Raw genomic sequence first — 16,099 nt, 5'->3', positions numbered from 1 at the left:
TTTTGCATTTGTTAGCTGTTTGCTTTAAGTATAGTCTATGTAGAAAAGCCAGGATAAGTTCTTACTTACTAATTTGCAGAATAACAATAGTATTCTTTGAAGGTGACCAGTGAGGTTTTAGGATTTTGGTTTATTTGCTTGTTTTTTTTTTTGTTTTGTTTTATTATGAACTTAATGGGATTTTATATAGTGGATGGTTTTTAGTCTGCTCAGTCATTATTATCATCATCATTTACTTTATATTATGGAAATTTTCAAACATACTAAAGTAGACAGTTGCATAATGACATGAAACCTCTTGTGTTCATCCTCTAACTTGCAGCAGTGATCTTAACTTCAAGCCAGTCTTGATTTATCTTCACCTGTAACCCTACCCCACCCACACTTTCCTCTGCCCTCATTTTAGTTTGATGCAAATCCAAGACATTATATCATCTGTAAATATTTCTCTGTATCTCTGAAAGATAGGGTCTCTTGTTTTCTAATGTAATTACAATATCATGATCACATAAAAACAAACATAAAACAACTATAAAAAGAAATAATTTCTTAGTATCATTAAATACCTAGCTAGTGCTCAAATTTAAAATTATCTAAAATGTGGGAGTTTTTTTAGCCCTTTGGTTGAATCAAAATTCAAATAAGATCCACCAGATATTATTCTATATATTGTGTTGACATGTCCTTGAGTTTTTTTTAATCTGTGGATTTTCTCTTCATCTCTCTCTTTCTCTCTCTCTTCTTGTAGTTTATTTATTCAAGAGACTGAGTCCGTTGACCATGAGAGATTTCCACATACTGGAATTTGCTAATTGTATTTCCTTGGTGTAGTTTAATGTATTTTCTGTAAATTGTAGTGTCAAAGAGGAACAGAGCTGGACACTAAAGTTGGTTAGAAACAGATTTTATTCACTACTGTTGCAATAGGGAAAAGAGATTTCAGTAAAGAACTGAGCTCAACTCCAAATACTACAAGGAGAAGTGGGGATTTATAGCCAAGGAACAGAGTTGAGGGGGTCAGTGGATGAAAAGTTACTAAGAGGAGAGAGACATCAAGGGTAGGGGGATTCTTGACAAACTAGCTTACCAGAATTTTTATAAAGACAGGCCTAGATGATCAGATATAAAGGTGGAGGGGAGGAACTTGATCAGATATCATGGATGGGAGGATGGTTTAGCAGGATTCTTGGCAATAACTGGGCTAGGCAGGCCAATGCCAGAGCCCAAGGAAGAGTCCGGTGGAAAAAGGGCTCAGAGGAGCCTGTCTAAAGTTTGGTCAAGGAGAGAGTCTTTGTCAGGAAATTTAGAAACTTGATCAGATTTAAGGTTGTTGTTCTTTGGTTCTTTTTTGTTGTTTGTTACTGGAGGGCAAGCCTACTTCACAGCGATGTAGTGTTCTTGCATCAGGAGGTATAATGTCATGTATTTAGGCTGTTTCCAATTCAAATTACGGGATTTTATTTAACCTCTTTAATTTTGTATTTCTACTGACTCTAAGTTACTTGATGGCAGAGAACATATTTCATTTTCAGAGTATTTTCTTGCTTACATAGGTGTGGTTGTGTTTTCAAGAAATTTCATGCAATGCTGTACTTTAAGGTATTTAGAAGGAAACAAAATCTCTAAAATCACAGTGTCCAGAGGCAGTTGCCATCAGCTTTGGTAAACATCCTTCCACACCCCTCTCTATGAATGTATTCCATAGAATTAGATGTGAGCACATGGAGACACATGCTGTCACATAAAAATGTATATGTTTACCTAATGAAACCACAGTATAAAGAGTGTGCTTTCCATTCAGTGATATATCAGGGAGATATTTTCTTACCAATGTGTTTAAATACACAGTATTCAAATAGGTGAATGATATTATAATTTATTTAATCAATTTCCTACTGTTGGACACTTATTATTTTAAAAGTAACTTCCTCTTAAAAAACAGCACCGCATTAAACATACTGTGTAACTCTCATGTAAAAAAGATTTTTATGGACGTATTATATATCTTTAGCTTGACATTATTGATAGAGTTACCTTGATTTTTGGGGGGTTATCATCTGTATTTTCTTAGAGGGTTAAAAAAATTGTTAGCAGAATCCATTAATTATTAAATGATAGTAAAGCATAGTCCTGACTCACCGGGTACTGGTCCCTTCTTGCTCTCCACTGTTGCCCCGCCCCCAAACCCCACTCACATAAATAGGAGCTGTGTTTTCTTTGCAGTATGCATTGCCTCAGGAACAAAGGTGGCTCTGTTTAATCGACTTCGATCCCAGACAGTTAGTACCAGATACTTGCATGTAGAAGGAGGTAATTTCCATGCCAGTTCTCAGCAGTGGGGAGCATTTTATATTCATCTCTGTGAGTATAAAAATATGCACTTGATTTTTTTCGTGTGAAATTGTTAAATTCTTTTCACTAATAAGACATACAGATATATTAAGTTTTGTCATTTTTATAAGCAGATTAATAAGTTCTAAAAGATGATAATTTGATCTGTTTCCATTGCACTGCAGTGGATGACGATGAATCAGAAGGAGAAGAATTCACAGTCCGCGATGGATACATCCATTATGGACAAACAGTCAAACTTGTGTGTTCAGTTACTGGCATGGCACTCCCAAGATTGGTATGGCCTTAATGACTTCATGACTGTTTCTAATAAACGTTGGTGGCCTTTTCCCTTTTTGGTTGTATATCTGGATATGTTCAATAGAGGGCACTATAAAGTTACATTAAGATTCATTTTCTTAACTAATGTAGATACATTATTCATTCTTTGTGGTACCTGCTGCATCCCAACACAGGACCAAGTTTTCAAAAGCATAGAATTTTAAATTTCTTTAAAAATATAAGCATAATTTTTATTATTTTATTCTCCCAAAGGAAGATGGATTTAAAAATTAAATAAAATTGGTATTTCTTACTCTGGTAGAGAGGCATAGTGTTTGGGGCTTTTTGAAACTGCAAAGAACTGCTTTTCTTAGCAGAATGAAGCAAAAGCCCCTCATATACGCTTTGTCATCTTTCCCCTCCTTTTCTGAAACAGAACACAATTTAGTTATATTAAAGATGGAGGGGGTTTATGAGTAAGTTTGATTCAAGGTCAGGTTGGGGGAGGGGGTTAAGTGAATGGAAGAACTTTTAGTATTACTTTCCTGAATATGCTTTGTATCTCTTTGATGAAATATTTCATTGGCTGATATTTTCTGGGACTATTTCAGCAGGAGCTGGGTTGATCTATGACTAAGTAAATGCATCATTTTATTGTTTTTGTTTTGTTATATTTTTCTGTGTCATGGTTGTGCAAGGTGATTTCATTTCCCATTTCAACTTCATAAGCCAAAATATGTGAAACATAGTAATATAAATTTACAAAACCTTGAACCTGAGGCAAATTATAAAAAGGGGAAAGGTAGGGAAAGAAGGGTGCATAAATTAGAAAGAAAGACACACCAAAAAACAAGCTGAATCAACATTTACTCAAGTTCTTCTCTTTTCATTCATTATGTGTCACTGTATTCCAAGGATAATGTTTATTTGCTTTGGTATTAAATGCTTGTGCTACAGAATCACTATTCAGAGGCCTATGCCTCTGATCAGCAACAGCTTATATATGGGCCACTTAGAAGACAGACTCAAATCTTAAAGTAGTGTTTTCACTTAATTTCATGTAAAGTACCAGTCTGTCTTGCTTGAAGGTCATCTTTTTTTTTTTTTTTTAATAAATTTATTTTATTTATTTATTTTTGGCTGTGTTGGGTCTTCGCTGCTGCACGCGGACTTTCTCTAGTTGCGGTGAGCAGGGGCTGCTCTTTGTTGCAGTGAGCGGGCTTCTCATTGTGGTGGCTTCTCTCATTGTGGAGCACGGGCTCTAGGCGCGCGGGCTTCAGTAGTTGCGGCACATGGGCTCAGTAGTTGTGGCTCACGGGCTCTAGAGCACGGGCTCAGTAGTTGTGGTGCACGGGTTTAGTTGCTTTACAGCATGTGGGATCTTTCTGGAGCAGGGATCGAACCCGTGTCCCCTGCATTGGCAGGCGGATTCCCAACCACCGCGCCACCAGGGAAGCCCCTTGAACGTCATTTTTAATGGAATATTTTCAACATTCAAAAGTATGTGGCTCTGATTATAAAAATGTTGCAATAAAAAACCTGATCCAGAGAATGCCTTAGGAAAAGTTGCAGTACCATCGTTAACAATGTACCGATAAATACTTCTTTCTAGAGATTGTGTGACTGAGGAGTTAGATTCCTCAGAGTCATAGCTAGGCTTTATATGGTCTGCACTACTTCCTGCCCTCCTTTACCTCCACTTAACGTGCAGTTTTCAACAAAGGCACGTTTTTCAGAGGAGGCATTCTACAGCTTTCATGTGCTTTCAAGAAGGATGACACTGTCTTAATATCTGAACATTGCATGCTATGCTTCCTAGAATATTAGCCTTATTGGAGATCTTTGCTTGGAAAACACTCTCCCTCCAAGACCAAGTTTCAATGGGATGAATGTCCTAGTGAGAAATCCTGTTTTTTAGGGTACTTTAAAAACAGGCACAGTCTATGTAGGTCTAGCCAACTAACAAGAAACACTGGTTAGTATTTATCCCACGTCCTCAAGGCTGTCAGATGCCCCAGAGGTTTGGGACATCTAAAATCTGTTAGATAAACTAATCAGCGACATGAATTCAGCCTGGGCATTTACCAGGTATAGTGCTAGGAATATGAATAAGATATGTTTTCTGTCCTTAAGAGCTATATCCTGTTTACCTCAGAAATATGGAAAATACTGTACCAATAACCTACAAAGCCAGTGTAGAAGAGAGAGAGCTAGTTGGAGTAACCTCTGGTGTCTTATGAATGTAGAATTCATCACACATAGCTTGTTAGAACATTTGTATTATCTGGTTTCTCAGATTTCTTTCCTATCCTTAAGAATTAGAAATGATCACAGCAAGTTTGATACCAAATAGTAGGGGACATCTCTGGTTTCTTTATTGGTGAGACTAGGTCATTCAGCAGCGTCTATGTCCAGAGAACTATTATGGGAAATAAAATTGAACCAAACATGGCCCATGTTCTCAATATGCTTATTATTACTAGGTAGTGGAGAAACAGTGGATTACAGAAATGACAGTGTCCTAGGCAAATGTTGACTCTTACGTGGTGAAGTCATAGGTGAGTGCGGTAGACTTACAGTAAGCTTTAAACTTACATCATTCAAAATTCACTTATTTCCCTAAAATCCAAACATCATTAAATTTAAATACACCTTTAAGACTAGCATTGAATGGAAGCATTTTGCTTGAGTTTAATTAGTCTCACAGAATATCTTAGAAGCTGTAATTGCTAAAAGTGTAGTGTCTCCCTTTAAACTCAAAAATTAGTGGTGATGTGAGTAGAATGACAAATATTCTGACTAATAAACTGCAGAGCTAAAAATGTGTAAATATGAAGAATGTTGACTTTAAAAGATTGGGATTTTTAATAGTTGTGGCTTAAGTAAAGGAAAATCATCTTGGAATATGTCAGGTGTGAATCAAGTAATAAAAACCCAATAATATTGCATAATATTAATAGCACTGTTCTGAATACTTCTACATATATTGTTTCATTTAGTCCTCACAATATTCTGTGAGTACTGTTAAGGATGTTCATTGTGGAGCAAAGTATTACAGTCCTACATGCATACGTGCATTCTACAAATAGCCCTGAACCCATGGGCCAGGCACTGTCTAGATGCTGGAGATACATTGGTGAACAAGGTAGACTTTCTTTCCTTTTGGAGCTTACATTTTGTTTTTTTTTAATTAATTAATTTTATTTTATTATTTATTTTTGGCCGCATTGGGTCTTTGTTGCTACGTGTCGGCTTTCTCTAGTTCCGGCGAGCGGCGGGGGCTACTCTTCGTTGCGGTGCGCAGGCTTCTCATTGCGGTGGCTTCTCTTGTTGCAGAGCACAGGCTCTAGGCACGTGGACTTAAGTAGTTGTGGCATGCGGGCTCAGTAGTTGTGGCTCGCGGGCTCTAGAGCACAGGCTCAGTAGTTGTGGCACACAGGCTTAGTTGCTCCGTGGCATGCGGGATCTTCCCGGACCAGGGCTCGAACCTGTGTCCCCTGCATTGGCAGGCAGATTCTTAACTACTGTGCCACCAGGGAAGCCCGGAGCTTACATTTTGGAAGGGAGGTCGACAAAAACCAGCTAAAGCAATACCCATAGAATGTATTAAAAGGTTAATGTAAGTGATAAGACATTAAAACAGGATAAAGGGATGGGGAAATGAGAGTGCTTAGAGTGGTCAGAGAAGTCTTTTTGAAGTGGGGCTATTTGAACAGAGACCAGAATGAAGTTGGGAAAGCAGAAACTGGGTGAGGAGCATTTCAGGCTGACAGAATGAGGACAAAAAGAACTTAAGACAGGAATGTGTGAGGACTAGCAAGGAAGCCATTGTAGCTAGAGCCAAGTCGGTGGGGGGGCGGGGGGGGGAAGTGCCAGGAAGTGATTCTGCAAGGTTAGCCATGGGCAACATCTTGTCAAGTCCCTCTCTCTATCTACAGTACGGACTTTCTGTTATCTATGTAAGATAGGAGGCCACTGGAGGGTTTTTTTGTGTGTTTTGTTTTTTTTTGTTTTTTTGGCTGTATTGGGTCTTCGTTGCTGTGCACGGGCTTTCTCTAGTTGTGGCGAGCGGGGGCTACTCTTTGTTGCGGTGCGCGGGCTTCTCATTACAGTGACTTCTCTTGTTGCGGAGCACAGGCTCTAGGTGCACGGGCTTCAGTAGTTGCAGCACACGGGCTCAGTAGTTGAGGCACACAGGCCCTAGAGTGCGTGGGCTCAGTAGTTGTGGTGTGTGGGCTTCAGTAGTTGTGGCACGTGGGCTCTAGAGCACAGGCTCAGTAGTTGTGGCGCACGGGCTTAGTTGATCCGCAGCATGTGGCATCTTCCTGGGCCAGGGATCAAACCTGTGTCCTCTGCATTGGCAGGCGGATTCTTAACCACTGCGCCACCAGGCAAGTCCCCACTGGAGAATTTTAAACAGGGAATTATGGCTGGTTTATGTTTGGAAGAATAATTCTGGCTGCTTTGTGGATAAGAGAGCATAGGGACGTAGCTGTGGAAACAAAGAGAAAGGCGGTTGGGCTTTTGTCAAAATTAGGGCAAGAAGTTGATGATGGTACCTTAGACTACGATGGTACTGGTAAGGTGATGAGAGGTGACCGATTTGTTTGAAGGTAGACCTAACAGAATTTGTTGACAGCTTGGGTGTAAGAGAAAGCAAGGAGTCAAGGATGACTCCACGGTTTTAGGATTGAGTGAACGTGGTGTCATTTATTGAGCTATGAGCTGAGGGAGGATCACATTTAGGAAGAAATAAAATATTCTGTTTTTGATTAAGATTGAGATGCCTATTAATAGACATTTTCAGTGTAACTGTTGAATAGGTAGTTAAATATACATGTTGAGTGCCTGAGCAAGGCTATGGCTGGAGATACAAATTTAGGAGTTGCCAACTTCTAAATAGTATAGAAAGTATAGAGTATGGAGAGAAGAGAAGAGATCTGGGGACTCGGCTCTGGAGACTAAAGGCCGGTTAGAGCAAGTGTATCCCCGAAGGAAGAATGTGTGTGTCGGATGCCTCTGAGAAAGCTAATAAGATGAGGACAGAGAAGTGCTCATGGGACTCAACTGTCTTGAAGTCCTTAGTGGCCTCACCAAGAGCAATTTTGAGACAAAAGGCTGGAGAGATTTCAGGAGTTGGGGTGGTGAGGAAGAGGAGTTTTGCTGTAAAGGAGAGCAGAGAAACAGGGTGGTGAGAGGGAAGGACGGGGATGTGTAGTCAAGGAAGGGGTTTCTTCTGATTTTAGATGAGAAGTAGTTCTAACATGTTTGTATGCTGTTGGGAGTGATTTTCATAGTCCTCAAACACTTAGTGATTACCTTCCATGTGATAAGTAACATCTAAGGTTTGATAGGATTATCTTTCAGATACCCATATGTGTTTTGTGGAATATTTGGATTATAAGGTCATAGTGTGTAATGGAAAGAGTTCAGGCTGGACAGGCAGCCTGCCTTGGAATCATATTCTGGTCCTTCAGCTACTGACCAAGTGATTTTGAGGAACTCAACCTGGCCTCTGAGCCTGTTTCCTAATCTGCAAAATGATAACCTCTTTTAGGTTAAAATAAAAACAACATATAAATATGATACTGGACTTAGGTGCCAACTAGCACACCCATAGTGGTCTTTAGAGGTAATTTCCCCTTTGATGTTGGAATATTTGTCATTGTATAGTATTGGAAAGGTCAGGATTAACATCAGCTGGAAATTTGCTAGAATGCAGAATATCAGGCCCCGTATGTGATCTGTGGGATCAGAACAGATGTGTGTTTAACAGGAACCCCAGATGATTTGTATGGACATTAAAGTTTGGAAACCACTGATCTAGAAAACAGTCTGCCCTATTTTTTTAGGAGTTCAAGGAAAAAGGTAACATCTCTACATTCTTAACATGCTTGCAATCTAAAAGTATTCTTATACCTAGCTTTATTGTTTGTAAATGCTTTTGTGTATGTAGGTATGTGACAAATACCTGTGATGTATTGTTATATGGCAGATTCTTTCTGTGTACTCTTGACAGTGTACGAAATGAAAACTCTCCAGATGTGATGATCTTTTCTTTTTTAATTGTTGAAATACAGATAATTAGGAAAGTTGATAAGCAGACCGCATTACTGGATGCAGATGATCCTGTGTCACAGCTCCATAAATGTGCATTTTACCTTAAGGATACAGAAAGAATGTACTTGTGCCTTTCTCAAGAAAGAATAATTCAGTTTCAGGTATGTTTTTAAATTACTGGTAAAATCTAAAATGTGCAAACTATTAGGTTAGCAGCATTTAGAAACATGACACTCTCGCTTAATGTTAATTGTATCCAAATACACGAAGCTGTGTGTTCAGATATTTATCTCAAGTTCAAGGGTCCTTAACCCACATGTTCCTCAGATATAGTAGTCATCCTACGTCAAGGAAGAACTCAAAACTACGAAAATGTTCTAAAAGAAGCAGTTAACATCTAGTTCTGAGGAACAAAGAGCCCCTCAGATTATCCAAAAGTAGATGTTGAGTATTCAGTAAATCACCTGAAATTATGTGCAGACAACATTGTATATGATGCATGCCTGTTTTGGAGGAGCGTTCATAATTCTCATCAGATTTATATTGGGGTCTTCTAAGATAGTAATGATGACACATTTCAAAAGCTAATTTTTAACTATTTACTCAGAAGGCTTTCATGAGGACATTTATGACATGAACAGATGATTTAATAGAATAGTTATACTTTCGAATGAAACTCATTTCTGAACATCTGGAGACTTTCCAGAGAGATGGCCACACACAGCCAGTCTCCTCAACCCAGCACTGATGGTCTGGCCTAGGTGTTTCGAGGTAGGGGTAGGGGATTGTCAGTCAACATTTTGGTTGCTTCCAGCTGAAAGTACGTAAGTTTCTAGCTGTTCTCTGAGCAGGAGGGGGCTCCCATTCTCTCTCTCTCAGGGATCCCTAAAGAGTTTTAAACAGCTATTTACATCACAGATACTGATCTTTTATTAAAGAAATTATACAGGTACTGGTATACTCTTACTTAAATGGTTATTCTGAAGGTATTATTAGTTTTTAGTATGTCACTGAAATATTTTGTATTAAAATAAAACCTGCCATATGTGAGGTTTCCGTGTTAATATTCTGTTTGTTTAGGGATTGGCAAAGCATTGTGCTTGGGAAGTTTATAAATTTGTACTAAATTCTCTTCATGTTAATGCCAGTCTATGAGTGTTACTGTGTTAAAGTGTCTTATACTGCAGTGTATATAAAACTCAATTTCTAACCATTTTTTTTCATAAGGCCACTCCATGCCCAAAAGAACCAAATAAAGAGATGATAAATGATGGCGCTTCCTGGACAATCATTAGTACGGATAAGGCAGAGTATACATTTTACGAGGGGATGGGCCCTGTCCTTGCCCCAGTCACACCGGTGCCTGTTGTAGAAAGTCTTCAGGTGAGACCACTTACAAGTTGACTTTTAGCTCTTTGCAGCTGCTCTCAGCTATGACATGGCATAATTTTATTTCACAAATTTGATTTTTCTCCAAATCTTGTGATTTGGAGGTTTTGTTACACATCATTTGTTGATTTAAAAAAAAAGAAGAAGAAAATGAGAGGAGCATAATTTTATGCAAGAAAATTTAAATGTAAATCAGTTTGTGTATTATCTTGAGATATTTTTAGTTCACTTTGTCTTTATAATCATGTCATTTAAAGGAAGCTTTTTATTTACCCGTTTTTTTTGCACATGGTAGTCGAATGAGAAACTGTACTTTAATGAAAAATGAAAAGTTTTCTCAACATTGTTCTGATTTTCTGTGCATTGCAGTTGAATGGCGGTGGGGACGTAGCAATGCTTGAACTTACAGGACAGAATTTCACTCCAAATTTACGAGTGTGGTTTGGGGATGTAGAAGCTGAAACTATGTACAGGTACTTACTATAATTTTTTACATCATCCAGAGTTTTTGATGGGGGTGTGGGTACATGAGACTCTTTCCTGATATTGATTGTCCTGTATTTAAGCAACCTTGTTTTAAGTTTGAGTTCTAAAATTTTTTGTGCTTTTAAGTGATTTCTATTTCCTCCTCAGATGTGGAGAGAGTATGCTCTGTGTTGTCCCAGACATTTCTGCATTCCGAGAAGGTTGGAGATGGGTCCGGCAGCCAGTGCAGGTTCCAGTAACTTTGGTCCGTAATGATGGAATCATTTATTCCACCAGCCTTACCTTTACCTACACCCCAGAACCGGGGCCACGGCCACATTGCAGTGCGGCGGGAGCAATCCTTCGAGCCAACTCCAGCCAAGTGCCCCCTAATGAGTCAAACACAAACAGCGAGGGGAGTTACACAAATGTCAGCACAAATTCAACCAATGTCACGTCATCTACAGCAACAGTTGTGTCCTAACTACCGTCTTTTTGCTAGGACTTACACTGACTTGAGTGCGGCAAAATGTTGACAAAAAAAGAAAGAAAAAAATGAACAATCTTTTGTGGTTTCTTGGGAAAACTTTTCATACCCGGTGATACTATTCAAAAACCCCATTACCTGCAAGTGCTGATTTGAAGTGCAGAAGCCACAGTAAAACAAACAAACAAACATCAAAATGTGCAAACTTTTGGAAATTGATTTTTTTCAGCTGTTATTTTTGTTTGGTTGGCTTTTGTTTGGTTTTGTTTAAATGGGCAAGAAATAGAGATGTGGCTGGAGTAAAAGGTAATCAAACTAGAAGACGAAAATCTAACATAGTTTTTATGGACCAAGGAACTTGTATAAGCTTTAGTAAAAGGTACATTTTCACCATACCTTTTTTATATCACAGTATATATAGTACACCTTTGTTACCAAATAGGTTGTTCTCCTCCCCACCCCCTTTGAGCTTTTGCTCTTAAGTACATTCAGGTTCCAAGCCTGACCATGCTTGTTTAATCTAATTGCCATACTCCTCCAGGTCTTTTTGGTCTAAGGCTGGAACTGTTCTTTTTATTTTATTATTTTCTTTAAAAGCTGAAGTCTTATGACTTTTCATGAGTGGAAGGTGTTTTGATTTCAGCAAGTCAAATCTTGTAAAGGCCTGCATATTTCTTTTAAGATTATTTGAAGTCTGTGCAAAAGCTTTAAAAAAAATGCCTCTGCCTTGCCTGCAATACATGCAACGTACGTTGACTTAGTCTCTGTTCTCAGACACCGTTGATAGTTATTTCCGTGTGTTCCTTTTTTTAAAAAAATGTATTTATAGTTGTAATCCAAGAGGTTCTAACATTTACCTGGAATTAAATGTGGCCATTTAGTCATTAATGAGTTAATGGCGTGGAACATGTTGGTTTTTACAGTGTTCCCTTCCCTTTTCCTGTGCAGAAATGTATCTACGCGGTCCAGGATTTGTTCAGGTTTTTCCTCCTCCTAATCTTGTACATAACTTGTATTATGTGTAAGTTAAACATTTTATTTTGAAGTTAGAATATTCCCAGTGATTTCATTCAGCAGGGTGTTTTTCTGCCTTGTTGGCATATGGCAAAAAAATATCATCAGAAGTATTTGCTACCGGTTGGTAGATGGTGCCCTTATTGTATAATGAGGAAAATCTCAGCAAAAGCATGTTTTTATTTACTTTTTTGTGTGGGGGGTAGCCTAGGCCAAAACATCATTGTAACCTTGAAACAAGATGCTTTTACTAGATGACCAACTAAAATAGCTGGAAGACAGTACTTTAGGAACAGATAGCTGTAAGATTATAAAAATGCAAATGTACTTTATCTTTCCATTTCTCTCCCTGCCTTTTTTTGTTTTCTCTTCCCCAGTACTGAGCATCTTCACAAATGTCTCCTACTTGGAAAGCATTTCTTCTCCATTCAGTTAAGATTGGGTTGCATTCGGGGTTGTGTGCTGGCTGTGTGTGCTGGGCTCACCAGTTTTACGTTGGTTTTGTTCCTGCACTTTGGGCATGCCTGTGTTCGGTTTCTTAGAAATTGCAGCAGACTCATTGGGCTACGTTTTCTACAGGAACTATGTGTGTAATGTTACAGGACATGGTCTAGTAATACAATCATCTTTCTTTGAGTAAAAACTACCTCTAGATTGTGGTAAGCTTTTACTGTCCCACAAAACAGGAGCCACAAGTACCTTAAGAATGCAAAACTGTAACTTCCTGCAGTTTCCATACAGAAATTGTCTTTCTGGTGTCCTGGGCTATTTTGAAAAGTTTCCGTCAGTAGACTTTTTAAAACATCATTGTTAGTAGCTTCCCCCCACTCCCCTCCACCCCCAGCTTTGATATCTTCATTACTCATTCTTTTGCTCAGACTCTGCCATTGTAAATACAATTCCTAACGTCTTTACATCACTTTTTCCTCAGTTTTCAAGGGGGAAGTCATTTGTAAAACATGTTAGTGGTTAAATAAAAGTTATTGTGGTCTTCTCTTTACTGCAAGCCTTTTTAATTACTCACAGGCTGCATTATACTATATATAGCCTTTCTCTCTTTAAGTCTGCTCCCGTCACTAGCTTCTCTTGTAAGCTAATCCTGCCTCACACTTTAAATCTGTTTCAGTGACCAAGGGCAGAATTCATTGTGGCCTTATCTTTCTTTGTTTTAACTGTTTACTGGCTTTTTCTTGCAAACTTGCTTATTTCTGAGTAGTATTTATTCTTCTCTCTGTTGAGTCTGGAAGTAGTCTTTACACAGTGGCTTTTTGTTCAGAGCGCCGAAATGTTTTCAGTGCTGCCTTACTTTGAATGGGCCACAAGTTTCCTCCACTTCCCAGGTTTGGTATTTAGTTACCAAATTATATTAAATTAACTGATAACAGATGAGATGCTTTTGAAGAACAAACTATTCCTACCCAGCATTGCAACTCAAAATAATTTTTTCAAGTTTATGGCTTTATTAAAATGAACTTTTGCTTTTTTACTGTTTAACTATATCTAATTTTGGCTCTTTGTTTATTTTAATAAGATAATTGAAATATTAGACTGTAAACCCTTTTCCTCTTTTTTTTTTTGAAAAGTCCAAGAATATACAGGCATTCTCCCCCCATTATTTTATGACATTCTACATACCACAAACTAAAGACTGAAATGATTTGTCTGTTGTGGCTTATTGTTTACTAGTAGTTCTTTTGTCAGCTGATTAAAAATTTTTTTGTGAATTATTTTCAGTGTTTAATTTACAGGAGCCTTGTCGTCTGGTTATGGTAGAACATGGCCCCTCCTCCAATGGTGGCATTATTAGAGATGCTGGTCATTTTCCCTTATAAAGACTCTCAGAATGGTAACCACTTCAGTTAAAGTATAGCACATTCAAGCTTTTTTTTTTTTTTAAGTTCTGTATTAGAAGTGTAGCCTATGCTCTTATGATTCTATGCAGTTTCTGAAAATAGGCATAGAAGCTGAGTCTGTTATCCAATATGTTTTTATTCTGTTGAATTTGATCACATAGATTGGAATGGCAAGCTAAAGGCTTTAAATATAAAATGCCCTTTTTATTTTGAATGATTTCAGAGTTGAACACTAGTATAAAATTTACCCTGCTGCTGACTTTTCTTAAACTGTGGCAACTAAAGGCATCCTCATATATGTATTAATTAGTGAAATATTTGTCACTCGTACTGCACAGACTTATTTGCAGTTGTAACTGGTTAGGTTTTTGTTTTTTGGGTTTTTTTTTTTTTTTTTTTTAATGAAACTAGTACCATCTGTGCCCTCAATTTCCAACACAGTTTTTAAGAACTAAACTAACTAGTCATGTTTAATCAGATAATCCATGCAGGGGGTGGGGGGGGGTTCCTTTTTGAAACAAAATGTTATTCAATTATTAACCAAGTTACTTATTTTTGATTTCAAAAGCAGCTGTGTTTCTGATGAGTACTGAACAAATGTGTGTAATTTTCTGTGCCAGACTTTCGACTTTGTTTTCAAGCACTGTAATGTGGGATGATGGTTAGAAACAATAATATATTAGGGTTTCTATTTAACCCTTTCAGGACTGAACTGTATTTCCTTTTATTAATTTTTCCATGTGTTGTGATAAATGTTTGCCAGCATTCAGTACTGTGTTGGTCCAGATGTAGGTTTATATGCTCATTTTTAGCTTATTTCTTGTACCTTGCAGCATGCTCTACGCATTCAGTCCTTAAGGGGTTTATTTTACAAACTGTGCACCTGTAAGGTTTATTAGCAATAAGATAGAAAATTGAGCAAGTTTATACCATAATTTTGTAGAAAAAAGAATCTGCTCAGTTCCATATTTCATCCGTGAGAAACCTGCAATATGGGCAGTTTCAAGAAATAAATAAAAAGGAAATGTAAACCATTGTAAAAGTCTTCTGTTGGATGTGCCTGATGCATGTATTGTCGTCTTTGATTTCAGAATACTTCATAGAGATAAAATTAAATTCCATACTACAGTTGGTATATTTACAGTCTTACCTTGCTATCTAATCTACATCACATCAAAGTGATGGCTGTGCTGATTTTTTTTTTTTTTAATGTTTTAAACTACACAGTGCTTTAAAAAGAGAAAGTTTTTTTTGCGGGAGGCGGGTGGTTCTTCCTTCTTCACGGGGAAATGGGCTTCGCCTCTCAAGGGTTGTCTCCTAATTCAGGAACTTTTCAAGCTAATCTCAACAAGATTGGAGAGCATTATTTAACAGTAGCTTGCTTTTCCAGTGTAAGGTTGTCATTTGGTTTGGTGTATGAAAGAACATAGAATGTTTTTTCCTTTTTGGTGTGAGCTCCTCATTGGAGAGAAAGCGTACTTTGTTTAATAGGGAAACAGAAAGTAAAGGGGGGAAGTTGTTACGTATTTTTTCAATCATAACAAGTTCATTTATCTGACCTCCCCCAAAAGAAAAAAATATAAGCAAAGTTATCAGGATTTTTGCTAAATACATCTAAAAATAGTGATTGTTAAATAATTTAGAAACAATATAGTTGGAATTTGAGTTGTGAGGCTTTAATGGCTAGGATTGGTAATAGCTTCTTTTTTTAAAAAACTATTTATTTTACAGTAGGTCTTTGTTGGTTATCTATCTTAAATATAGCTGTGTGTGCATGTCAGTTCCAAACTCCCAGTCTATGTATAGATTGGATAATAGCTTCTTGGTTTAGAATTTAGATGGGAATAATATGTTTCCACCCCTTGTTATAAATAGTATATGATCACTTTCTAAGCAACCTAATGAAAGGTCCATTAAGTGTATATATGTGTATATATTTTGTCCTTGAACCCGTAGATGGTTGCCAGTTAAAAACATGCAGAGGGCAAGCTACATCAGGTGCTAGTGGTGAGGGATCACAGAAGCAAGTCCTCTCCTCAAACAAACAAAAATCTGGAAAGATACAGTACAAAAAACCCTGAAAAACCCTAGTTTAGTGCTAAACAGAGCAATGAGGACAACAAATTAAGTTGATGTATGTAAAGTACAAATGGGGTGCTTCATCTTAACCTACAGGTTAGACCCTAAAGCTTACGGCTGGGGGATAGAACTGGTGCCA

General features: G+C 37.8%; 1 protein-coding gene across 5 annotated transcripts in view; it reads left to right on the top strand.

Moving 5' to 3' along the window:
* The window catches only part of LOC309627373 (recombining binding protein suppressor of hairless), a 120,115-nt gene extending 105,200 nt beyond the window's left edge, over positions 1–14,915 (top strand). For all 5 annotated transcript variants that reach the window (XM_082389266.1, XM_082389267.1, XM_082389268.1 and 2 more), the window contains 6 exons: positions 2,224–2,361; positions 2,517–2,629; positions 8,694–8,834; positions 9,901–10,056; positions 10,432–10,535; positions 10,696–14,915. In XM_082389266.1, the coding sequence (XP_082245392.1) occupies positions 2,224–2,361; positions 2,517–2,629; positions 8,694–8,834; positions 9,901–10,056; positions 10,432–10,535; positions 10,696–11,011 (968 nt within the window). In that variant the 3' untranslated portion in view covers positions 11,012–14,915. The remainder of the gene's footprint in view (positions 1–2,223; positions 2,362–2,516; positions 2,630–8,693; positions 8,835–9,900; positions 10,057–10,431; positions 10,536–10,695) is intronic.
* The last annotated feature ends 1,184 nt before the right edge of the window (positions 14,916–16,099 follow it).

Source organism: Balaenoptera borealis (genome assembly GCF_965194805.1).
Source record: "Balaenoptera borealis genome assembly, chromosome: 4".
NCBI classification, from domain to species: Eukaryota; Metazoa; Chordata; class Mammalia; order Artiodactyla; family Balaenopteridae; genus Balaenoptera; species Balaenoptera borealis.
The sequence above is the reverse complement of the archived record's forward strand: the minus strand, read 5'-3'. Positions and strand labels throughout refer to the sequence as shown.